This window comes from Lipotes vexillifer, unplaced genomic scaffold (genome assembly GCF_000442215.2).
Source record: "Lipotes vexillifer unplaced genomic scaffold, Lipotes_vexillifer_v1.1 scaffold440, whole genome shotgun sequence".
Taxonomy (NCBI): Eukaryota; Metazoa; Chordata; class Mammalia; order Artiodactyla; family Lipotidae; genus Lipotes; species Lipotes vexillifer.
In genome coordinates, this window is record NW_006778543.1 from 2,313,190 (window position 1) to 2,338,938 (window position 25,749).

The window sequence follows — 25,749 nt, forward strand, 5'->3', positions numbered from 1 at the left end:
TGCATCGGCAGGCGGACTCCCAACCACTGTGCCACCAGGGAAGCCCCAATACTTGTCCTTTTGTGACTGGCTTATTTCACTTCGCATAATGTCTTCAAGGTTCATCCCTATTGTAGTGTGTATCAGAATTTCATTCCTTTTTAATACTGAATAATATTCCGTAGTACACACATACAGCATTTTGTTTATGCATTTATCCATCGATGGGCATCTGGGTTCTTTCCACCTTTTGGCTATTGTGAATAATGCTGCTATAAACATGGATATACAAATATCTATTCGAGTCCCTACTTCAATTCTTTGGTTGAATTGCTGTATCAAATGGTAATTCTATTTTAATTCTTCTTTTTGAGGAATTCGCCATGCAGTTTTCCACAGAAGCTGTCCCATTTTACATTCCCATCAGCAATGTGCAAGGGTTTTCAATTTCTGAGGGAGTGGGTTTTCGCACATGAAAAAAAGATGCTGCCTTCGAATTGGCATCTCAAAACAATGCTAAAACATGTGTATTTGCATGAGGAATTTTCTCTAGGTTTTTAAAAGAGCAACATTTGTAAAATCTGGTCTTTAACTCCTCATTTTAAGAGCTCACCATTAGCAACTTTAACATTAAAGCGACAGTGGCAGCCCTTCAGGTAAAGACCACAGGCAGCCTGCGGTGTCAGTTCAATAACTAGAAATCTGTAGGGCACAAGACTGGTTGGGAGGGTCAGGGAAACAAGAAGATCTCCAAGCTCACCTGTGAGCTGCTGAGCCCATTAAATTGAATAAATAACTTTAGTGAAAACAAGAAAGGGTAGTGATGAGGATAGAAAAGAGAAAGCAAATGGGGGCACCTTTGACATGATGAACAGAGAGATGGAGGTCACAGCGTGTAAGAGGCCATTTAAAAGTCGCTTGATTTATAAACATCAGGGACATGAAATTTCAGGGAAAACTAAACAAAGCCTGTCAGAAATGGTTTTAAACAAATAAACACAAACACAAAAACCTACATCAACTGCAGGATTTGCAGGCGAGGAGGGAACAGCTGTGGAGGATTAAAATATATGTGTGAAGAACGCAACATGCGTGGAAAGTCAAAATGCCACAACCCATCGCACGTCTATAGAGATCTTACATTTTGTACACTTAGTATTTACTAGCAGAGAAAAGATACCTTTTGATATAAGGCATAGTTGTGTAAAGACAGAAGATTGGTGGTTCATTCAGCAGCTGAACAGATGTTTCTCCAGTGCCTATTATGTGACCAATTCTAGACTGGGCAGTGGAGATGGAGCTGGCAGTTGTGGTCGGTGAAGCAGACAGGTCAATTAGACAGACATCCTCAGAGAGTGCGGGGATGAAGCACCAGGATGCCAGAAGCTCCTAGAAGGCTTTCTGAAGAAGTCTGAAAAGACACGTGGGCTGAGTGGGAGTTCACTTCCCAAAGAAGGAAGTAAGGTTGAGGTGGAGTAGAACTTTCTAGGAGGAGTGACCAACGTAAGCAAAAGTGAGGGAAGTACGAGAGTCTGATGGGTGGGGAGGTGATGGCAGAGGAGAACAGGAGGTGCTGGAAGCTATCAGCAGCTCAGTGATATTCCTAGGCCATGAATTTCAAGGCAGGAAGCAGCTGGGAATCATGCTGGAGTAAGATCAAAGATGCACACTTTTTTCTTTTCCTCACTAATCTCTAAATCTGTCCCATGCCCATCCGCCACCTCCCGACACAGGGTCATCTCTTTTTAATAATGACAATTTTAATATGTTTAATTGAAGATTCATTGTAAATAGGCTGATCTTTGGAGATGGGGAAGCTGATTGATATTAACAGTATCAACAGTATTAATAGCCTCATGCTCTCATAGGTTTTGTTCTTTTTCTACCACTGCCTGAATTGGGCATTGCGGTTGGTCCTCCAGCATCTATCCCACCCCTGCCTCGTTAAGTAACAACGATATGGTTTGGGGACTTGACCTTAGGTGAAGGTGAGCTGGTTTAAGGGTAATCCTATCTCTACTGCCAGGGTTTTAGTTCACTAACGGATGTGTGTGATTCACTTTGGGCCACTGAGAAAAGATCCAAGTTTGGAGGAGGATTTGGGGAAGAAAACGATGGTCAATCAAGCTGTCTCTATTGCTAGATGAGAACCAGAAGCTTGTAGCTCTAGTGCCATGTGGGGACCCAGGCTTAGAATAAAGGTGATGTTATGGATAGCAAAATAGAAAGATGAAAAAGAGTCCTTGATGGCACCGTTGAACTTGGAAATCAGCTAACTCAGAACTTTTCCCATTACTGGGCTTCCTCTCCTGAAAGATAATGATTTTCCTTACTGCTTAATCTACTTTGGGTTTGTTCACCTGAAACTTGAAATCATCTGGGACCTAAATGATACATGGTCTTTGTGACCTTCAGTAGACACCTGTATAACTTTTTATGACTATAACCCTTTGAGCCTCATTTCCCTTGTCTGTGAAATGAATATAATTATGTCTCAGAGATTTTCATGAAGATTATTTGAGACGCACCACAAATCTGAGGGAAGAGCCATGAACTAATACATGCTGGGTGCCTACGAGGCACCATGAAATAGACCGGGCCTTGTTTTAGGAAGCTTAAAGGCTAGAAGAGAAATTCAGATAATTTTTTTATAAAATAGTTTAAATAGGGTCACATGCATATGGATCTTTGTACAATAAGTTTTTTAAGATCATTCGTACAATGTTGAATACTTGCCATTCCAGGCGCATGATCAAATCTGAAGAGTTGGTATTTAAGCCAAAACCTGAAGGATAAGTAAGGGTTAGGTGAAGAATGAGGAAGAGGGCTTCCCTGGTGGCGCAGTGGTTGAGAGTCCGCCTATCGATGCAGGGGACACGGGTTTGTGCCCCGGTCCGGGAAGACCCCACATGCCGCGGGGCGGCTGGGCCCATGAGCCATGGCCGCTGAGCCTGCGCGTCCGGAGCCTGTGATCCACAACGGGAGAGGCCACAACAGTGAGAGGCCCGCGTACCGCGAAAAAAAAAAAAAAAGAATGGGGAAGGACAGTTCAGGCAAAGAAACATTATATACAAAGTCCAGAGGGGACAGATTATGAACGGCCTTGTTGGCCACGTTAAAGATTTTTGAATGATCTGGGTGTAAAATGAAGCCATTAGAAAGTTTTTTTTTTTTTACTTTATTATTAAGGAAAATTTCAACACAAACAAAAGTGGAAGGAGTAGTATAATAAATCCCCATGAATCCACCAGTTAGCTTCAAGAATTATCAACACATGGCCAATCTCATCTCATCTATATCATTCTCTTGTCCCCCATCCATTTTTCGTACAGTAGGTCCTTGTTGGCTCTTTATTTTAAATAAAGCAGTGTATATATTTCAATCCCAAACTCCCTAACTATCCCTCCCTTCCAGGTAACCATAAGTTCGTTCTCTAAGCCTGTGAGTCTGTTTTTGTTTTGTAGCAGAAGTCTCTTGAACCAACCTATGCATTTTTAAATGGAATTGCGGGGGTCCAGCGAGGAAGAGCAGTTGGGCTGGTCACATTCTGGGGAAAAAGATGAGTAGCTTGGACGAGGGTGATGGCAGTGGAGGTGTGGAGTGAAGTAGGTGGATGGGAGAAGCATTTTGAGTGCAGTGCTTACTGGCTCTGGTGATAGATTCGAGGGATGTGGTGACTTATGGAGAGAGTGTGTCAAGGAGGACTCTTCAGTTTCTGTGTAACTGAAGACAGGAGAAAGTGAATATTTTTTGGTAGAAAAACTAAGGTTCAGTGTGAACATGTTAAGTGTGAGATCTGTGATACGCTGACATTGGGATGTTGAGTCACAGTCTTACATCTGAGGCTCGTGAGAGAGGTCTCTCTGGGCTGGGTTTAAAATTTGAGAGTCATGGTCAGGTTGATTGCATCAGAAGTGCTGGGAATGGATGGGACCTGTTAAGGGAGAAGTGGAGAGTGGAGAAAAGAACACCTGACTGACTACTTCTGGGAAGGCTTCCCTCATCTCTCAGGTGTAAAATATTCTTTCACAAGCCTGATCAAGAGAAAAGGAAACCCTGGGGTGCTAAGTAAAGGGAAGGATTTTAGAATCTCTCTAAAAGGGAAGAATGCTGAGAAAGGGGGAGGCCGAAGATCCTGGGTAAAAGGAGATTATTGATGAAGTGGAGTCTCGAGGGAGATGGGAGGGGATTGGAAGTTCTGGCCTTAAATCCTCTGAGACCAAGGGGAAGGGGATAAGGATGGAAGTTTAGCTACATTTGAAGGCTTGAGGGTCACAGGGAGATGAGAGAATTCTCCACCAGAGACCTCAAAACACACATACCAGCTATAATGTACATAAGTGTGTGCACATTCACTCACACACACACCCGTTGGTTCATGGATGTCATCCAGGGGGAATGTATGTTTCCTATAACATTCCCCGCTATTTCTTTGATAGTCATGGGTACACAGGAGGAACTCCTATGTGGAATGAATAAATATACTCAGTATGAGCTTTAGATTTTATTTGTGAGGGTATCTGCGTTAAAGGATGTGGAGAGATAAGGTGAAAATAGGAAGCTACTAGGCTGAGCTCCCTTAAACCCTCCAATCTGACCTTTCCTTCTTTCATGGAGGAGTAGTAACTGTTTTAAAACCACTAGTTCTTTTGTTTCTTGTCTGCCTCTTCTATTGGATTGTGAGTTCTTTGAAGCTAACATCTGTCGTATATAAATCCGTGCTTGCAGGACCTGGTCCAGGAACAGCACACAGTGTAAGTGCTCAATAAATATTTGCTGAATGACTGCAAGAGGGTGGACTTGAGTGGATGCTTGAAGAATAGAAAAGATTGAGAAATGGGAGGGAATGGGCAGTTTTCCGGATGGAAGCAGAGATACACACTAAACTGCAGGGGTCGAAATGATTGCATGTGTGGAAGGCAGTACCCAAGTTGCCTGATTTGATGTTGTCGTCTGTAATGTGGGGATTAGTTGCTTGCTCAAGGTCAAACAACTTGGAACTGAGGGTTCCTGGATTTGTACTCTAGTCTTTCTGACTCCAAAGCTCAGGATTTCCCATCATACCGTGCTCCCTCTTCACCAAATCATTTCCCATAATTATGACCCCCACCTCTCAACTTGGAGATTCCTTGTATCTTCCCACATAGGCCAGATGAAATATTGTCTTTCATGGACACCTCCTTTATAGGATCTGTTTTCTGAGTTTAGATTTTTTCCTCTTTCCTAGCTCTCCACTGCGGTTTGAATCCACGGGGTATTGATCACCCTGCCCGTGCTGAAGGTATTAAACTGCAAATTGAAGGTGAAAGTGTTGATTCTCACTCTATTAAAAACAAAAATTTCCAGAAGGTGCTTGACCAAAAAGGAACCCCCAAGCGACTGCAGGCAGAAGCCGAGACGGCTAAGGTAGGTAATAATCCAGTAAGTTAAGGAGATTCTGAAGCTGCAGCTTTGCTATTTTGTGGTCCAGCCCCAGATAAGAACGGATGGTGCTTTCGTTAATTAGCGTTGTATCTTCAGTTAAAGAAACACGGCTCCTTGATTGCAGGTAATGAGAAATGAAAATATTGACCACATACCCTTTAGAGTGAAATTGAAACACATTTGTGGTCAGTTTCATCGCATGAGGCTCTGAGGATGGTATAGAATGAGTTACAGGGAAGAGTGCCTTGGAATTAAAGCTGAAAGATTTGTTTGCCAGGCTCAGATTTATCATTTTATGATATTGGACAAGTCCTGTGACTTTTCAAGCCTCAGATTTTTCACCTATAGAATGGGTATCAGAAAAACTCCATCCTCCATTAGGTTGAACAGATGAAATAATATTATGTATGTGGAAGTGTTTTGTAAAAGGCCCAGTTGGCTGCATGAGTATGAGGGGGCTTTTTGCTGACAATCACAATAACAAGTAATATTTTATTAAGTATATACATACATGCCAGGTACTGTTTGAAGGACTCTTGATATACTGGCTTATTGTCTCCCTGTAACAATTCTATGAGGTAGACAATAGTAAACAAGACCCTAGTTAATGAAAGGTATAATTGTTTTATTTTGTTGCAGGATACTTTGTTCTTTTAGCCCAGATGTTGGTATAAAACACACCTCGGTAAACTGGGAGGATGGATGATTCTTTAGTAAGAGCAGCGTCTTTCAAAGGTTTTCTGCAATGGAACTGGCACTATATGGGTTTTTGTCTGCAGTCAGTGAAGATGTTCTTGTTGGCGGTGTATATTAGTTTGCCCCTTGGAAATTGAGAGGACTAATCTTCGTGTGGTTATTTGATTTCTCCCTCGTGCATTTCCTTCAAAGGAATTTCCTTTCAAATGCTTGTTGAGTGGATGAATATGTGCATGCCTTGGAAAGCAAACGTTGCAATCATCCGAGAAAAACCTTAAGTAGAAAAAGGTCACTTGGCTGTCATACAATAACCACCACTCCCCCCAAAAAATGCCTTCCAAAATCAGATGTGAATTTTTCTTCTTTATCTATAGTTTTGAATAATTACCATGGCTCCTTTCCTTCTTTAGTGTGGATAATTAAAAACTGATGACATAATGAGTGTCTGTGTGTCTGTGTTGTAGGGAGTGGAGAATGATTAGCAAGGAAGATATTGCAGATATTTTGCACCAGATATTGTAGCTGAGAGAAATTGCACCTTATAGGAAACTGGTTGATTATTGAGGTTTGGTCTGTAAGAGGAGTTGGGAATAAGTGAGCCCTATTATGACATCTAAATCCGATCAGCCAGTGGTGCCATCTTGAAAGAGTGAGAAAAAAAATGTCTTAAGGGTCTTCTTTAACTAGGAAGATAAATGGTTTGTCTGAGTAGGATCTTTTCAAAGAGATGCTTAAAATATTAAAAATTAGAGTGGAGAAAAAGAAAACAAGTTATTGACATTTGCCTGATTTAATTCACCTTTCAACATGTCCAGATTCTCTTTTATTTGCACAACAAATTGGTGACATAAGAAGTTTGATTCAAACCTGACAGGATTTGATAACTTCTGACTTATTTGGAATGTGTGCAATTGTAGTAAACCCTGAATTTTCATGTCAGTAGCACCTGCCTTTGCCTCTAGATCATTTTACGTTTGCTTTGCCGAAAACCTACTTCACTGAGAATGTAGTTGTCCATAATGAACCTTTCCTCAGGAATAGCCTACAGCTGGAAACCACACTCATCTGAGTTTGTCCAGATCACCTACAATGAAACCCCCAAACAGGGTTGAGAGGGGATTCTGAATGTCTTCACATTGACATGTTTAGGAGTGAACAGACGAGGAGCTCTTGTTACAAAGTATTTATTTTTTCACGCAGGACTTGATGACAATGGTGGTTGCTGGGGGGACAAAATAAAAAGAGCTTGATTACTGCAGACCTGCAGTGTCACATACCCTGGAGATTCTGAGCCACAGACAATGTGAACATGTTCTGTGCATGTACAGACACATTGAAATGTGCCCTCCTGGTGTACTTAGAGGGTTATTGGAGTTGTGAGTCATCCTTTTTCCTTGGGTAAATAATTGAATTGAATTGAATTGGTAACTTGACCTACTCTAAACTTACCCTAAAAAAACCTCTGGCTAGAAATGCACGCACTTAAAGCCACTCAGTAGTGTACGTTGGTCCAGATTTTCTGGAGGACAGTCTGAAAGAGTTATCAACATTTTAAATGTGTATAAGTTTTGAGCCAGTAATTCCCTCTCTAGGAACTTGTCCTAAGGAAATAATCATCCAGATGTGCAAAGATGGCTGCAGGAGAATGGTCACTCTAGCAAACGTTTATAATATGAAAACAATGTCCCTTCATAGGACATTGGCTCAAGAAACTGTGTGTTCGTGGAATGGAATAGAGTTCTCCCTTTATAAGGGTGAGGGAGACCTATGTGTATTTATCTTAGTCTATTCAGGCTGCTATAACAATACCTTAAACTCTGTGACTTATAAACAATAGAAATTTATTTCTCACAGTTACGAAGGCTGGGAAGCTCAGGATCAAGGTGCCACCAGATTGAGTGTCTGATGAGAGCCTGCTTCCTGGTTCATAGACAGTCGTCATCACACTGTGTCCTCACATGGTGGGAAGGGACCAGGAATCTCTCTGGAGTCTCTTTTACAAGGGCACTAATCCCATTCATGAGGGCTCCACCCTCATCACCTAAGCACCTCCCAAAGGCCCCTCCTTCTAATACTATCACATTGGGGGTTAGGTTTCAGCATGTGAATTTTAGGGAGACACAGACATTCGTCTGTAGCAGTGTTTATGTGGGAAAATGAGTACACTGCTATTTTAGAGTGGGGAGAGGAGGGAGAAGGGCAAGACTGCACACTGTAAAACGTTCCCATTTTCGTAAAAATATCTTTTCTCTGTAAAAAAGGCATCACCGAGTCTGAAAGAGTTCATTCCACAGTTTGAGCAGCAGTTTACATCTGGAGCTGAGATTATGGGGGAAACTTTCTTTTTCTGCACTTGAGTTTTTCTGTTTTTTTTTTTAAGATATGTACCCTTTCGAGCATATTTATTTTAAAGCCCTTTTCAGATTGCCCCATTAACTTAAGCAGCTCATCCATGACTTTCCCTGTTTGTTGAGTCTGTATTCTGCCTTTGAGGGTGCTGTCTTTCCTCCCGTGGCTCCTAATTCTTGCTGGTTATTTGCCAAGGGGGAGTTGTCTTGGGGACTATGCATGCCTTGGGTTGTGGAGGCCATTTGATGAGGTGCTTTTGTAGTCTTTGTGCTGCTGAAGCAAGCACTGATGAGGTGCTTTTGTGTTTTTCTCTTCCTGAACTTTTTGGGATGTAACAGCCTTGACCAGGTGTTTAAATATGTTTCAATTTGATGTTCTCTTTGCTGACTCACTACACGAATCAAGTCCCCCCAGATGTGCTCTCCCATCTGCAGGCTTCACACAGGAACCTGGTTCTAGCATGCTGTCCCGCCTGTAGGTTCTGCCACTTTTGGTCTGGCCAAGTTGGGCTTTGAAACCAATCCCTGTTCCAGATCTCCAGCAGGCATACTGTGCTTCAATCCTCCTCATTGCTGTGGGCTCCTGGCACCTAGAGATGTCTCTTTGGCCTTATATAAATTTAAAAATATATTTTCTAGTATCTTTAAGTTTTTAGAGCCTGAGAGGGGATTGTATAGCACAAGTTTAATCTATGTCTTGACCCTGAAATTTATATTGCTTTCATAATTAAAAATATCTCTATCGCTACATATCTTTGGAACAATCATCCTTTTTGTTTCTTTATCTTAAATGTGATTTGGCACCCTTGGCCCCAGTTACTCTGAAGACTAGGGCCCTGATTCCAGAAAGAGGTTATTGGTGCTATGAGTTGCCATCAGCTCTTATAGACAAAAGAGAAATCAATAGAGAACCAAGCTCACTTTGTGTTTTTGTGTTTGTGTGTGTTTTTTTTTTTTTTTTTTTGGCTGCACCGCATGGCATGAGGGATTTTAGTTCCCCAACCAGGGATCAAACCTGTGCCCCCCACCCTGCAGTGGAAGCACAGAGTCTTAACCACTGGACCGCCAGGGAGCTGGACCCCCAAGCTCTCTTTTAAGCCTTATTATTAGGTAGCATAGAGTCTAGTTGGGGAAAAAAAAAAAAAAAAAAAAACAGATTCAATTGAATTGTGGATTTGCAAAAGCTATTTACCATTGGGAGTGCTAAATGCCAGTGAGGACTTAGGAATTCAGAGAGTATGCATGCCATACCACAGCTGCAGTTATAAGTTCAAAATGCAAAAACTATGTTGACTTAGCTTTACAGGTGGATACCAGGCAAGAGATAGTATGTATAGCATTTCATCTCATTGGGAGGGCCAGAAGGTATGAAGGTACACAGCTGCTTCTGTTCCTTCACCCACACAGGGGCACCTACAACTGCCGCAGATGAGAGCCAAGGTGAGGATGAGTTTCCTTGACTCACAGAAGGCACAGCCTCTTTTTCCCACCATTCTTTTTTACCATTCGAGTCATGTGGGCCCAAGGCCATCTCACAGGTCCTGTAGACCAGGTGTGGTCCACATAGCAATTTTCAAGGAAGCAGTGCTGTGAGCCCCTGGGGTCCTTCCCAGACAGGCCTGACGTTAATGAACCCTTCCTTCCAGAGCAGTAGGCATGGGGCTGCCAGAGGGTAGGTACTCCAGGAGAGGAAGAAATGCGCCTATGCTGTGAAATATGGGTAACATTCAGATATGCAGTAGTAAGAATGGAAGACGTCCTTAGCAGTGGTGTGGCCACAGACATCCTCAGGTGCTCTCGGCAACAGTCTCCTTGAGTCCAGGTTTGTGTTGCGGAAGATGAGATTGGAACAGTAGGTTGGGGCCCAGTCGTATGGGATTTGAGTGCTAGGAGCGTAGATTTATTTTCTATCTGCACCATCCACTATGGTAGGCACTAGCCATGTGTGGCTATTAAATCCATTAAAAATGAATAAAATGAAAAATTGTTTCCTTGGTCACACCAGCAAAATTTCAAGTGTTCTCCATGTGTCTAGGGATTACTGTCTTGGATAGCACAGACATAGAACATCACAGAAAGTTCTGTTGGACAGGCAGCTCTGGTTTGTGGAAGCCATTGAAGTTTTCTGGGTATAGGAGTGAGTAAGATGAAAAGATGGAATTGTGTGATCTGACCCTTGTCCTTGGGCCTGGGGGGACATGTACTTTAATCATGAGAAAAATGTGGAAAGGGGAGTCTGTTTTGAAAGTGCTATCCCTAAATGCTCTGATGGTTGGAATTTGAGTTTCCATGGCAACTCGGGCTATGGAATAAGATCAGCCCATCAGCAAACAGTATTCTGGCTGTTCACCTTGGAACTCTGGAATGTGTCCTCACAAGTGGCCTAAATACAGCATTGGGAAACTAGAAACTCTTCACTTCTAGACTTGCTTTTCTAGGTGCTCATGAGGAAACTTACCCTGTGTTTTCATGCCTATGAAAGAAGGCTTTCATAAGTTTAATCTTTATTTTTTCTTGACAGCAATGCTAATTCACCAGAGCCTGTAAAGTGGTGAATCAGAGTAATGATCAGGAGTCTTGGTGGCTTTTTGTGTGTCGCTCTTATATGTGTCACTGCCCCCTTTTTATTTATAAAATCTGTTTTGCAGCTGAGAAAACAAAGAATTTGAACGGCTTGCCAAAACTTAGTTTCTGGCTAAAAATTAGAGGAAGATAAAATTCACATCTAAGTATAATGACCCTGAAACCATGATTTTTTTTCACTCCTTTAACATTAAATGTACAAATGATTTATTTATTTGAAAAGAAAATATAATCTGATATACTGAGAATCTGGCCAACTAGACGAAAGAAGAGGTTAAAACGCTGCCTGTATTCTTCCTTTCTTGGATAGAAACACAGCAGATCTTTATTGCTGTATTACATAAGGGAGATGCAGCGCCAGCATCCAAAACAGTGAATAATTGCCTGCAATTGGCTTTGGGATGCATTCTGTGAATCTTTGGCAGCAGATAGCCTTTTCTCATTAGGCTAATATTAGATTTAGTTTGTGTTTCTTTGGCACTGAGTTAAAGGAGCTGGCCTGGAATTTTGTGCTGGAGGCAGGAGGAGGAGAAAGCCTGGTGCTTTGGATAAGCCACAGGTGGATAAATGAGAGTTGACTGGAGAGCCGCTGGTGGACGTTTGTAAGAGTGGGCAGGAAGCAGTAATCTGGGATTGAAATGGAAAGTTCAAAGGATTTTGACTTGGGTTAAAGATGAAGGGTGGATTGTACTTAACCGTGATCAAATTACATGGCTCAGCTGCCTCTGAGAAGGTCTGTAGCAATTTGGGGATAGAATGATCTAATTCTTGGCTCTCTGTATTTCTTGGCTTGGGGATCAAGAGTGTCTCCAAAAGAAGCTGCCAACCCAATATAATGTCACCAATGATAGGAAAGGACATAATGCATGGGAAACATAATGAGCACATCCTTAGTTAAGAATTGTCAGGGGTCAGAATAAGAGAGACAAGCCAGAATGACTTCATGCTATGTGAGTTCCAGCTCCCCCCAACCCACCCCATATATGCACTGGGCACTTGGAAAGAAAGAAACTACAGTTAACGCATATTTGAAAAGGTAAGCATTTATTACCAAAGTGTTGAGCTCTGAAAAGTGTAACAATAGAGCATGTATTTGAGCCACCGTTTCATGGTACAATCAACCAAGAAGGAACCTTAGGGAACATCTGACTACCTGATTTATTTCATAGGTGAGGATGAGAATATATGGCTTCTCCAAAATCTTGAAGCTAGTAGTGGCATAGCCTAGCCTAAAACATAGTAATTCTGACCCATGGCCACTGCTTTCCACTCTGTTGTGCTGACAAATCTTATACAAAACAACAAGAGCCTGCAGCCATTTGGTTAATATTCCTTTTCTTGTGTACCAGGAGTGTAGTAGATGCCGTTTGAGGATGCAAAATGGAAAGTTGCATCAGGGGAGGTGGAACCCCTATCAGTGGGTGGATCAGAGCCCAGTTACAATTCCATCGACAGTTTTGACACAGCAAAGATAGGCCTCTGGAAGAAAGGGCATTTGAGTTCTAAGGGTGGCTCGTCTGGTAGCACTCTCCCCAAATGCGTTTCTTTTCCAGCCTGAAATGCTGGAGATAATATGTAAACCTTTCAACCATGGCAGCAGTTAGAATCATAACAGTCAGAACTGATTGAGAGATTTCAGAATTGTATGTATCTATATAAAGGCAAGGGTATAATTTGTACCTAAGAAAGAGACAGACGTAGGTGGCACACAGGACAGCAGTGAGCTTCTTCTGTAGCTGTGTTGAAAAGACTCCCAGTCCTTGATGGGCGATGCTGGAAAAGCCGTATCTAAAAGCCCTGGTCAACTCAGCTGAGTGAAGAACTCAAGAAGCAGATAAAGTAGAACTTGAGAGAGAAGCTTGAGGCCGAGTAAGGTGAACAGCAGAAAGTGGTGGAAGAAAGCAGGGCTGGGCCTTTGCACACACAACTAGAAGGCTGATGCTGGCTCCTGGTGAGGGGCACTGTCGTTCAACAGACACACACCATCTCTGAGCATATGGTGTCACCCTCTTTCTCTCTACATACATACCAGATGGTAAAATGTTTTATAAAATCCATATTATTAAGATTTTTAAGTGTATCTTTGCTTTTCCTGGTATCCTATGTCATAGTTGCTGTTGAACTATGAATACTTGCACTCAGGTGACCATTGAGAACAGGGGTGTGCCAAACCTTTGCTGTCAAGGGCCAGATAGTAAATGGCTCTGCATGGTGGATGTTGCAGTCCCCACGTGACTTTGAGGAAGTGGATGCATTTCACTGAGATACTTACAGGGGGACCTGTGGTTTAGATGCACATCTTCACTGCTCCACATTGACTCAGCTGTGCCTCAGCCGTTGGGAGGAGCTGGGCTGCTCAGCTTTAGACACTGCACACCCAGCATTCTGGAGCAATATTGGGGGAGGGTGAGAGGTGGACAGGGTACTTGGAATCATTTTTTTAAAACACCTTGCTTTCTCTTCTTTCTTCTCTATAAATATACAAATGGCTACTGCTTATGTTCTATTTGGATATAAATTGCCAAAAGTTAATAGCTGTAAAGGGAAAAAAACATGATAATAAGTAATACAGCATTTTAAACTGTCCTGGCATCACTTATACATTGAGAAAAATAAAGTATTCCATTATGTAAAAAAAAAAACAATGCGAATTGCACAGCCAGTTCTGTTGTTTAGAGATCAATTATTCATCAGCACATCGTGTTCAGTCGTTGTGCCCCCACTGCGTATTCTGAAATCCACACGTGTTCCACCTCCACGGCTATCACCCGGGTTGACCTCATCATCTGTTAACTGGCTTCCACTTCACTCTTGCCCTCCTGTGATCCATTCTTCACCCGGTGGTCTTGAATCAAAGGATACCACTCACCAGCTTAGCCTCCTTAATGGTTTTTCCTAGCACTTAAAGTAAAAATCCAGACTCATTCCCATGGTAAGAACCCAAGATATTTCGGCTGTGCTTGACCTCCCTAATCCCACCTCATATCAGGCTTTCCTCTGGCTGTCTGAGCTCCAGACATACCTGTCTTTCTGTTTCTTGAATATACCAAGGTCATGCTCTCTTGAGTGCATTCATACTTGCCATCCAGTCTGCCTATATTTGCCCCCTTGATCATTGCACCACTGGTTCCTTATCACGTAGGTCTCAGTCAAATGTCCCTCTGCAGAGAAGCCTGACCACTCCAGTCACACTTTCTGACATCACTGTTTGTCCTCCATAGAGCTTCTTCCTGTCTGAAATCATCCTGTGTATTTTCTGTGTCTCCAGTAAAATGTAAACTCCTTGAGAGCAGTGATCTTGACTATCTTGTTCACTGCTACAGCATCAGTGCCTGCTACAGGGTGCAGCACATCATAAAGAATACACTTTTGATTTCATAAATGAAATTAGTTGATGTGACCCAGAAGTCCCTTGCCTCTGGGTCTTCCTTTCTTTTGCCTCATAGTTATTTCTTTATCTTTAATCTCTCTACAAGCAAGCAGGAGGATACATCTTGCTGGATCCTGTAACAATTGTCAGTGGCAGGGAATGCTTTTCTGGACGGTAGGTGCAAGTGGAACATTGTCCACAGGATGAGCAAGGGATACTTCCATAGCTACTCCATTACCCTTCATCCTCAAAGTCTAGGTTGTCCCTTAGACTAGGCAAATACCTGTTTGTAGTCTGTGGTAGGCATTCCAAACTTCACTTAGGCCAAGAGTCTCCAACCTGCAGTTGAGGACCAGTGATCTCTCTGCTACCTCCAGGGTTGGCCAAGATTTCAGATGGCGAGGATCCTTCACCCCCACCCATAGCTATTCACCATCCTCAGTGTAAGCATCAGCTGACTACCCAGATTTCTGTCCCATTTCCTTGAAGTCAAAGCTTGAAGGCAATAGAAAGCAGCAGCTTCTGCTTAAATGATCAGGAACTCCTGACTTAAATTGAAAATCAGACCACCAGGTACCAAGCAACACCTAAAACATTATTGCCAGGGATTTTATGAATTAGAAATAGTTTTCAAATGTTGCTTTCACATGTGACCATACATATCTATTAGTCTGCTTGAGCTGCTGTAACAAAATTCCATAGATTAGGTAGCTTCAATAATAGACATGTATTTCTCACAGTTCTGGAGGCTGGGGAGTCCAAGATCAAGGTACCATCCAATGTGGTTCCTGGCAAGGGCCCTCTTCATTACTTGCTGATGGAAACCTTCTGCCTGTGTCCTCACATAGTGGAGAGAAAGTGAGCTCTAGTCTCTCTTCCCCTTCTTAAAAGGACACTACTCCTGTCATGGGGCCACACCCTCATGACCTTATCTAAATCTAAGCATCTCCCAAAGGCCCTATCTCCAAATATCACCACATTGAGGGTTAGGGCTTCAACGTATGAATTTGGGGAGGGCCACAAACATTTGGTCCAGAATATATACCAAATATGCATTTTGGCCAAATGGCTGAGTGTTCAGTCACTATTTGGCTGAAGTGGAATATTATCATCATAGAAGAAATGTCTGTCATACAAGGATAAACCTGAAATATTAGTAAGAATACCTATTTATTATAACTTAAAGTTATACCAAGCAGATTTTTTTTTTAAATTGGCATTGTAATAATTCCTCAGAGCTGTCGGCTTCTGTGGTTTTTATATTGCACATTTATGATACTGAAAATATACCCTTTCAACTGAGGTCAGTGAAGGAGCAACATACATTTTGGTCCAGCTCTGCCACTACAGGGTCGTGCTAATGGTGATATTCCCAAGTCATTAAGCCTTCATCCTCTCCGATGATAACTGACTGAAATAAAGACTTCAACTCTTGGACTTGCCATCTTAGTTGAAGCTCATGGGGCAATTTCATTGAAACAATCCCATAAACTAAAGCTTTGGGCTGTATTTTTTTAAATAAGTTTATTTATTTTTGACTGCATTGGGTCTTCATTGCTGCGCACGGGCTTTCTCTAGTTGTGGCGAGTGGCGGCTACTCTTTGTTGCAGTGCAGGGGCTTCTCATTGCGGTGGCTTCTCTTGCTGTGGAGCACGGGCTCTAGGTGCGCAGGCTTCAGTAGTTGTGGCACACAAGCTCAGTAGTTGTGGAGCATGGGCTTAGTTGCTCCGCGGCATGTGGGATCTTCCCAGACCAGGGCTCGAACCTGCGTCCCCTGCATTGGCAGGCGGGTTCTTAACCACTGCGCTACCAGCGAAATCCCTAGGCTGTATTTAAAGAAGGTGCTTTTTAAAAATTCTCAAGATCAAGCTGAATTTTGTTGCCATCCCTGTGGTTTTCTTTCTTCAAAGATGTTTTCACAATACTCATTGTAAAACATGATTTTCAGTTCAGCCAGAATGATCTTGTGAATGTGTCTGTCAGACCATGTTGTTCCTTTGCTCAGACTCCTCTCATCAACTCCCCGTTTTCCTCAAATTAAAAGCCAAAGTCCTTTGGTGCCCTCCGGGACCCAGCATGAGCTGTTCCCTGGCAAGTCACTCGTGTCATCTGCTGCTATACTCTTCCATGTTTAGGCTGCTCCTGGATTAAACCAGGTATCTTCCCACCTCAGAGCCCTTGTACTGCCCGTTCCCTCTGCCTGCGATGTCTTTTTCTCAGGATGCACAAGGTTCACTCCTTCATCTTCTTAAAATCTTTGCTCATACATAACCTCAGGGAGGTTTACTGGGCTGTTGTATCAATATTTAAATAATGACCTCTTTCCCAGTGCCTCTGATCCCCGCCTCTTTTGTTATTCCCACTCAACATACCCATCACTTTCTGAAACAGTGTATCATCTCCTTATCTATTACGTGTATTATTATTTTATGTCATCCATCTGAGTGTAAACTATGTGAGGGCAGAGACCTGATTTGTTTTTGGATCTATCCCTAAGACTACTAACCATGCTTGGCACTTCATAGGGGCACAATTATTTGTTGTTTAAATGAATTCTTGTAATCAATGTGCATTTAATTTTCACCTGGCTGATAAACTTTTAATAGAAAAACAAACCAGGAGGTTTTCCAAGTTACATGTAAAACGCCTTTTATTGGAAAGGGAATTTTCACATAGCACTAGTAAGCCCAAAGAAACATCCCTATCTGTGTTACTAGCAGTGCTATGATGATCAGATGTGTAAGTAACCTACGTGATCAAATGATCATTAATTGTGCACAAGGTCAAGGTTGCCAAAAATAGAGCTGAAATGGCATTTGGCTGCTTGGCCTGCCAAAAACCAAGGCTGAAGCCAGATCCTAACGGAATTTTGGCCAAATGCCACAACCAAAGCTGAACTTCATTGCCTCCCTGTTCTTTATGTAATTAAGCAGTTTAGCTCCTAAATGCTCTCATGTCTGACTTGCCCATTGTGTAATCTGGTTTTGGGGAGAAATCTGATACCAGCCTTTTCTCCTGTTGTACTAAATAGACAAAAAAGGGTTAACGCTATACATGCCTGGATAGTAGTAACTTCTTGGAGGTAGCCAGAACTGTAACAAACAGAAGAAAAGCTTGATTTGTTATCAGGCAGAACGTTTTATAGAGGATATGCACTTTCACTATTCTGATTGCTCTTTACATAACAGTAAAGAGCATAGACTCTGGGACCTAGGGTGTAGTCCCTATTCTACCCTGCTACATGCTAGCTCTATAACCTGGGGCTAATTTCTTGTCCTTCCTCTGTCTCAGTGTCTTCATCTGTAGGGGTAATCATAGTATGTACCTCAGTGGGTGGTTGTTAGTATCATTGGAATTTATACACTAAGTGCTGAAAACGACTCCTGGCATATAGTAAGCATGCTCTTAAGTTTGCTACTATCATTGTTCTTAATATCATCATTACTGTCAGAAAATATTTTGGCAAGATGGATTGGAGAAAATGCTCTTTTTTTTTTTCCAGCAGAGGTTTCCAGTTGGCTGCCTGCAGCCCTATTGGGTCTACCAACAGGTTTTGTTTGCCCACACGAACTTAAGGTTTAAATTAATTCTTCCGCGGTGGAAAACCCCTGAAGTTCTTCATTTAAATGCTTCAGATTTCCCACTTCACTTGAAAATTTTTTAAAAATCTGGAAATGATAAGCCTAAATTGGTACCAGCTGGAGTTGTCAGCAGCTGCCCCTTTTAGATGAGCAGTCGCTCCACTTTGGTTCGGTCTATGCCTGGCCCTCTTCACTCACGATGTTTCCTGCTAGGCTTCTATAGGGAGTTTAGTTTGTGACCTTCAGGGTACAGGACGCTGACATAGTATAAGAAGTATAGTTAACCCTGTCTTATTTAGTGAGAATGGCTTTTATCTCCTTAGACATTCAAAGTATCTGTTAGAGCCCTTCTCTGGTGATACCTATATTGAATAAGACAGAAGTAGAAACTGGGTCTCAAATATGTGCTATGATACAAGTTCTAATATATATTTGGAAGGAAACCAACCACAGCCTGAGAAACTGAGGTAGAAAATAAAGTTGGAATAGAGGATTGGGGAGGGAAGGAAAAAAGGGAGGGAAGGCTGCTTTCTGAAATGAAATCTACATGTTAGAAAGGAGCAGCCTTGACAAAAGATGGGACAGCTTGTGCAAGGGCCCTGAGGTAGGGAAGAACGTCTCCTGCTGAGGAATGGATAGAGACTAATGTGGCAGGTGTACAAATGGCTCAAGATGATATTGGAGAGATCCTGTGGTTTTGCCTGAATTTTCCACTTAGTTCAATGGAGAAATCCATGGAAGGTTTCACATAGGGGAGGGGCTTACAAAGAGAAGATCCTAGCTGCTTCTCAGAGGGTTTGTTAGAAGCAAGCAGGAGGAGAAACAGGGAGACTAGGAAGTGGATACTGGAGCTGATGGAGGTGAGAGATGGTGTCTTGGGCCAGGGTGATACCAGTAGAAGTGGAGAGAAGTGGGCAGACTTGAAGTTTATTTTGAAGGCAGAAGTGGTAAGATGTGATTAGGTGTAACCCAGGAGGCAAAGGGAGGAATCGAGGATGACTCCGAAGTCCCTGGTTTGAGCAGATACCTGGACATTGGTGTTATTTAGTAAGATGGAGAAAAATGGCAAGGAGGGGAGGATGTTGAAAGGGGAAGATTTGAGGTGAAATCAGAAGTTTCATTTTGACCATATTTGATGACTTCTGAGTTACATCCCAGAGAAAGTGTCAATAAGCCATTAAACTTTCGAATCCAGGTTTCCAAGGGAGGTCTCGGCTACAGCTATAGATCAGCAGTCACATCTGTCACACTGTGGTGTGTACCTGTGTGTGTGTGTGTGTGTGTGTGTGTGTGTGTGTGTGTGTGTGTTGGTGAGGGGGGGTATAAAATATGTAGAAACCAAGGGATTTTTTTCATTGGTCCTTACCTCTAGGAGGTTGTATCTCTGGTTTCCCTGCCTCTGCTGCTGCTGCTATTACTTCGTTATCCTTTGCCATGTTATCATTGAACTTTGACCTAAGGACTAGGCTGTTCAGTTTGGAGGGTAATGACATAGCATGAAAGCACTTGGGTAGAAATAGCTCATCTTAATGTTTTTCTTTTCAGCCTAATTTTTTTTACACCCCGCCCCCGCCCCCCCCCGCCCCCCCGCCACCCTGCAACTGACAATCATATTTGCCTACTGTTAACTGTTTTACACATTTGGTGAAAAGAGGCCAGTGCATTGCATGGCCATTTGGGAAAGGGGAGGAGTACGGTTGTTGGGATGAGTAGCTGATAGTTTTTAAGCTTTGAAGCCTTATCAACTTTCTGTAGGGATATGAGGGTGTCTCTGCTGTTTATTAGTGCTGTCATCATAGTTGTCCCTTGTGTTCACCAGCATCCACTTCTCTCCTCCTGGGCTCCTGGAAGACTGCACTTCCCAATCTCCCAGAATGCCTAGTTCTAGATGGTGGCCTGTGAGAGAAACACGCTGCCCTGACGGGCTGGGGCAGCAAAAACCCTGGTGAAAACTTCCAACTCTCTCTTCCCTTTTGGGGAGTGTGGTGGCCACATGCTCAGATGGCAGAGCACAGAGTCAAGGGAACTTTGATCACCAAGTCACAATGTTGAGGACAATTGCCCAGGATCTGACTTGGCACAGACTTTGTATAAGCAAGAAATAAACTTTCATTATGTCCGAAGAGTGTGAGGAATGTTTGTTACTGCAGCGTAAGTTTAGCCTAATCAGTTTAATCCAGGTGGCATGTGGGAACAATGCAGTAATGTTTGCCCAAAACCTAAGCTCCTCACAGGCAGGCATCTTGTTGAACTTCAAGCCAAGTGCAACCCCTGACAAAGACGGGTGTGCTTAACTAATACTCAGTATCAGTCATGACTTTTCTTCTCAACAGATGGAGATTATCAGTGCCCTTTTCATTCTGAACTGCTGAACTAAAATTAAACTGCTGTTTGAAGATTTTAAAGCTTTTCCCCTGGGGTCCCAGCAATTGTTACCAATGTCAGGACGTTACAGTGCCCGGTTTTGTGTTTGTCTGTAATTGACAGCAGTTAGCTTCTGATCCCATCTCATTTTGATGCTGTGATTTCCTTTAGCTCATGTTTTTTTCTAGAATGTATCACAAAGTGCTTGTAACCAGTCTACATTATTGGGTTTAATTTGGAGACGAAGGTTGTTTTCTCCATTGTTATTTGTGTGTGTGCCTGTGTGTGTGTGTGTATGTGGTTTAATCCGCTTAAGCAATTATTTAGTTTTGGAGACGCTGACCTCTTTTTCCTTCCAGAATGCAAATATGGCTTGTGTCTCTTACCACTTACACATCGACCTTAAGACACAAGTGCTTCTCCGTCAATGACTCCTTTCCCTCTTGGGCTTACTTGGCTAATATTTATCAGCAACATCTGGGGTTTAGCACAGTGAAGTTATTTACAGCAGTGCATATTAGTGCACTTCTGTGAGTCATGGCAGTTGCTAGCCAACTCTGCCATTTTGTTGACGATGGTCCCCAGTGGAACCCCAAGATTTGCAGCTTTTTCTCAGGAAGCAGAAGGCTTGTGTGCCTTGATGGAAAATCCAGAAAACACTGGGGAAAGGAGTGGTCATAATAAGCATGGACGTTAGGAAGCATCCAGCCTTCTCGTTTTACTGGTGAGAAAATTAATAGGCAAAGAAGAGGGATGCTCCAAAGAAGACACACAGGTGGCCAAGAGGCACATGAAAAGCTGCTCAGCATCACTAATCATTAGAGAAATGCAAGTCAAAACCACAGTGAGGTATCACCTCACACCAGTTAGAATGGGCGTCATCAGAAAATCTACAAACAACAAATGCTGGAGAGGGTGTGGAGAAAAGGGAGCCCTCTTGCACTGTTGGTGGGAATGTAAATTGATACAGCCACTGTGGAGAACAGTATGGAGGTTCCTTAAAAAACTAAAAATAGAACTACCATACGACCCAGCAATCCCACTACTGGTCATATACGCTGAGAAAACCATAATTCAGAATTACACATGCACCCCAATGTTCATTGCAGCTCTATTTACAATAGCCAGGTCATGGAAACAACCTAAATGTCCATCAACAGACGAATGGATAAAGAAGATGTGGTACATATATACAATGGAATATTATTCAGCCATAAAAAGGAATGAAATTAGGTCATTTGTAGAGACGTGGATGGACCTAGAGTCTGTCATACAGAGTGAAGTAAGTCAGAAAGAGAAAAACAAATATTGTATATTAACGCATATATATGGAATCTAGAACAATGGTACAGATGAACTGGTTTGCAAGGCAGAAATAGACAAAAGACGTAGAGAACAAACGTACGGACAGCAAGGGGGGAAAGGGGGGCAGTGTGTGTGTGGCGGTGGTGGTGGTGGGATGAACTGGGAGATTGGGATTGACATGTATACACTAATATGTATAAAGTAGATAACTAATAAGAACCTGCTGTATAAAAAATAAATTTTAAAAAAAAGAGGGATGACTTGCAGAAGCCTGGAAAAAATAAATTATAAAGATGCAAGTAGGAGTCAGATCTTTTGCACCCAAGGAAGAAAATGTTTAATCCAAATGTTTATGGGAAAGAAGTTTTCTTTGTTCACAGATCATTTTTAGATTTTATTTCAGGGAAGAAAAATATGAGAAAGTTTGAGTTATATAGGGGTTGGTTATTTTCATCATTTTAAGGGTTTCTCCACTTTCTTCCTGGAGAGGATCTCCTTGGAGCCATCCCTTGGTTAGAGCAGGGTGGGAAATTGCCTTCAAGTTGCCTTCAAGCCTTATGCTCTGGGCTTGGATGGTGATGGCTGCTAATGAGAATGGAATGAAATTTGCAGCAACATGGATGGACTTGGAGGGTATTATGCTAAGTGAAATAAGCAGACAGAGAAAGACAAATACTGTATGTTATCACTTATATGTGGAATCTAAAAAATAAAACAAGCTAGTGAATATAAATAACAAAAATGAAAAAGACTCATAGAAACCACAGTCTAGTGGTTACCAGTGAGGAGAGGGGCAAAATAGAGGTAGGGGATTAAGAGGTACAAACTACTATGTATAAAATGAACTACAAAGATAGATTGTACAGCACAGAGAATATAGCCAGTACTTTATAATAACCATAAATGGAGTATAATCTTTAAAAATTGTGAATCATTATGTTGTACACCTGAAACTTATGTACAATTATGCCTCATTAAAAATTTTTAATAAAATAATTTTTAAAAGGGAATAGCAACTACGACTGCTGTTTAAAATGATACCTGCATGCATTTCCACTCTTTTAAAAAATATATGTAATATTTGATAAATATACAATAGCATATAAAGTATATATGTGTGAATAATAGTAAATTTAGCACTGGTGAGTCCACCACCAAACTTATGAAAGCCTGCTCACTTTTAAACTTAGTCTCTTTAAACCCTTGAGTTCTCTGGAAGTGACTGGCTTCCTTAGCTATATCCTTTTCTATTTTTATTTTTTTGGTATTTTCACCTTCTATAAAATATTACTGACTAATCATATATAGCAGTGTCCTCTATAAAACAACCACGATTACACCAGTCTTTTTTATTTTTACTTTTTAACTTTATCCCTCAAATATAGTGATTTCCAAAGCTGTCATCAGCCCTTTTCTGGTTTTCATACAGTTCCCCTCTTGGCAGTGTCTGTGCAGTGTCCTGATCTGCAGGCCTGAGTTCTCTTCTGAGGCCGCTTCCTTCATTTCCAGAGGCCTGGTGGACAGTTCCCCTGGGACCCACTGTAATTACATCAAAAGGAACATAACAGAGGAAAGGCTGCATCCCTTCTTTGGCGACTTGTAAGCTTTTGACATAAAAATCAAGGAGGAAAAATCTAATGTATATTATATTAGATGGCAGTCAAGCCCTTTCTCATCTGTCTTGTAATTTTTAAGGAAGGTATTTCTTTTTAGAAATGCTGCATACCTACATTACTTAACATTACTTTTCTAAATCATCTTTTATACTTGATTACTGAGTATCAATTTCTATATTTGTAGACTGAGTAGGAATTTATGCTTAATATTTTATAGCTTGCTGAACAAAATTTATTAATCAGATAGTCCCATGAACCATAAACTTTAATACACCAGTTTATTTTTACTTCCAGTCAGGTTGAGAGTTGTAACTTAACATTTGACTTCTTTTAATAAAGAAGGCAGTTTTAAGATGGTTATTATAATCCCAGAGTTAAAGTTTGAGATATTTATAAATGGTTTTAATTCCTATTTTAAATTACTCCTACAGAGGAACAAGGTAGATATAACTTAAAATATAGAAATTTGCTTTTTCTAACAATTTGTTCTTACCAAATGGATGAATAAAAGGTTTTATTTGCTATGCATTATCAAAAGTTTAACTTTTCTTAAAATTGCACCTTAAATCTCACTGTTTCATCAAATGTGTTCTTAAATTTTCACTTTTAGTCTAGTTGCTTCTATTTTTGTCCCTGGGATAGGTTTTGTGGGGTCTGATGCTTAGATAGTTTTGGAACTTTTCGCTATAAAATTTCAAATATAAAAATTCATAGAGTATGATTATCATTTTAGGATAGTAAATCACAGAAGCTACAAATTTGACAGAGCTGACAGATATCACAAACATCACAAAATCTAGAAAAATAAGTTTTTATTAACCGATATATAATACTTTTTTTCCCTTTATATTTTGACTGCTTGTTCATTGACTGCCTCTCCCTAAAACATTGATTTTATAATATTTTCTATAGCAAGAATAGAAAAATAATTCAATATTTCCTGTAGTATGTTTGACCAAAATTTCTTGGTATTTTGGATATTGGAAATTGGTATCGTGTGACCTGTCATACAAACATACTTACTGGTTGTAGTAATACTATAGGTTTGAGCCCTAAGACAGGAATCATGATAAAATCTATTTCCTAAGCTTCCCCCAAACAAGAAAAAAAATAAGGTCTAATTATGTCATATTGTCAAGTCTGTTACCTAGGTCTCTTTTGACTTGGTGTCTATGAGAGCTAGATTCTCAGCTTTCAGCTTTCCATGTCTAAAAAGGGGAAGAATTTTCTAACGACTAGCATCCTGCTAGGAAGGAGACCAGCACCCCTTCATTGCATTTCGAAGCTTGCTGCTTCTCCTCCGTGTACTTCTGGTTCCAAATGACTTGGGTCCATGCAAGTGAGAGGGTAGTAGAAGTATTCTTAGAAGTCATTCTACACTGAGACAGCTAGTAATGACTTAGCTGTACATGGAATCACGTTAACCATGTAATACTGTATAGACTGTATAAATACCTCTTACTAAACCCAAACTTAAGTTCGTTTTGCCTCAACTTATTCTTAGCTGGATCCCCAAAATGTCTATGGATTTTCTAACACTGCCCAACATGAGGAAGATGTGACAGAGGGGAGTGAGAGTAGAAAGAGCCAGTCATCTTAAGTGCCTATGGAAGAGATACTTTACCCTAGCAAATTTCAAAAATTGTAACAGAATATATGATCCTGTGATTCCACAGGTGAGGCCCTGAGCAAATGAGGGGATGCTTCCCCAGCTTGAGTTGCAGTATGTTGACCCCTATTTCACCATATATACATAGGATGATAGTTAAAAAGCACTAACTTTCTGAATAGTATCTAGTTTAATTCACAGTTGATGACATGGCATTAGTTTATATGATCACTTGAGGTTTTATTCAATTGTGTTTTAAAATAAAAATGTATTATTTATAGGAGCCCTCCCTCAACAAAGAGCACATAATCAATTTAAAATGGAATTTAAAAACCCCACCAGATTTACTTTACAGAAATTTACTTGATATTAAAAGGCATGGTTTTGTGTATTTATTCAGTGAGTATGACACACTAGAGTCGCTATGTGTGTTACGTTACTTGGATGCAAAGAAAGGGAGAGGAGAGAATGTTTTTGATTACAGCAAACACTTATATAGCAGTTATCATGAGCCAGGTGCTGCTTGCAGTGCCTTTCTTATGTCGCCACTTCTAGTTCTGGCAGAATTGCACGGTAGATAAACTCTGAGACCCCTCCCATTACAAATATCAAGAAATGCTAGATGAAATACAACAAAAATCCTAATCAATACCTGGCAGAGCTTCTAAGCAGGGTAAAGGAAACCACCAGATGCTAGAATCAAGAAGGGGACTAAAAACCAGGAGGTGAGAATCTGGGGGTGTCACTGTGATGCCCTTGGTTGAAGGTTGACACTTGGGTTTGAAAGCTCGTGGAGTTAAGAAGTGAGAGGGTCGGAACTGCTCCCCCCACATAGAATAAGAACGCTGAAAAGGCTGTGTTCTCTGAGCAGGAA

At 41.3% G+C, this 25,749-nt stretch overlaps 1 protein-coding gene across 1 annotated transcript in view; it reads left to right on the forward strand.

Moving 5' to 3' along the window:
• Positions 1 to 25,749, forward strand: part of SAMD12 (sterile alpha motif domain containing 12) — a 410,401-nt gene that overhangs the window by 35,338 nt on the left and 349,314 nt on the right. Inside the window, exon 2 of the mRNA XM_007451677.1 lies at positions 5,207 to 5,385. Coding sequence (XP_007451739.1) covers positions 5,207 to 5,385 — 179 coding nt within the window. The remainder of the gene's footprint in view (positions 1 to 5,206; positions 5,386 to 25,749) is intronic.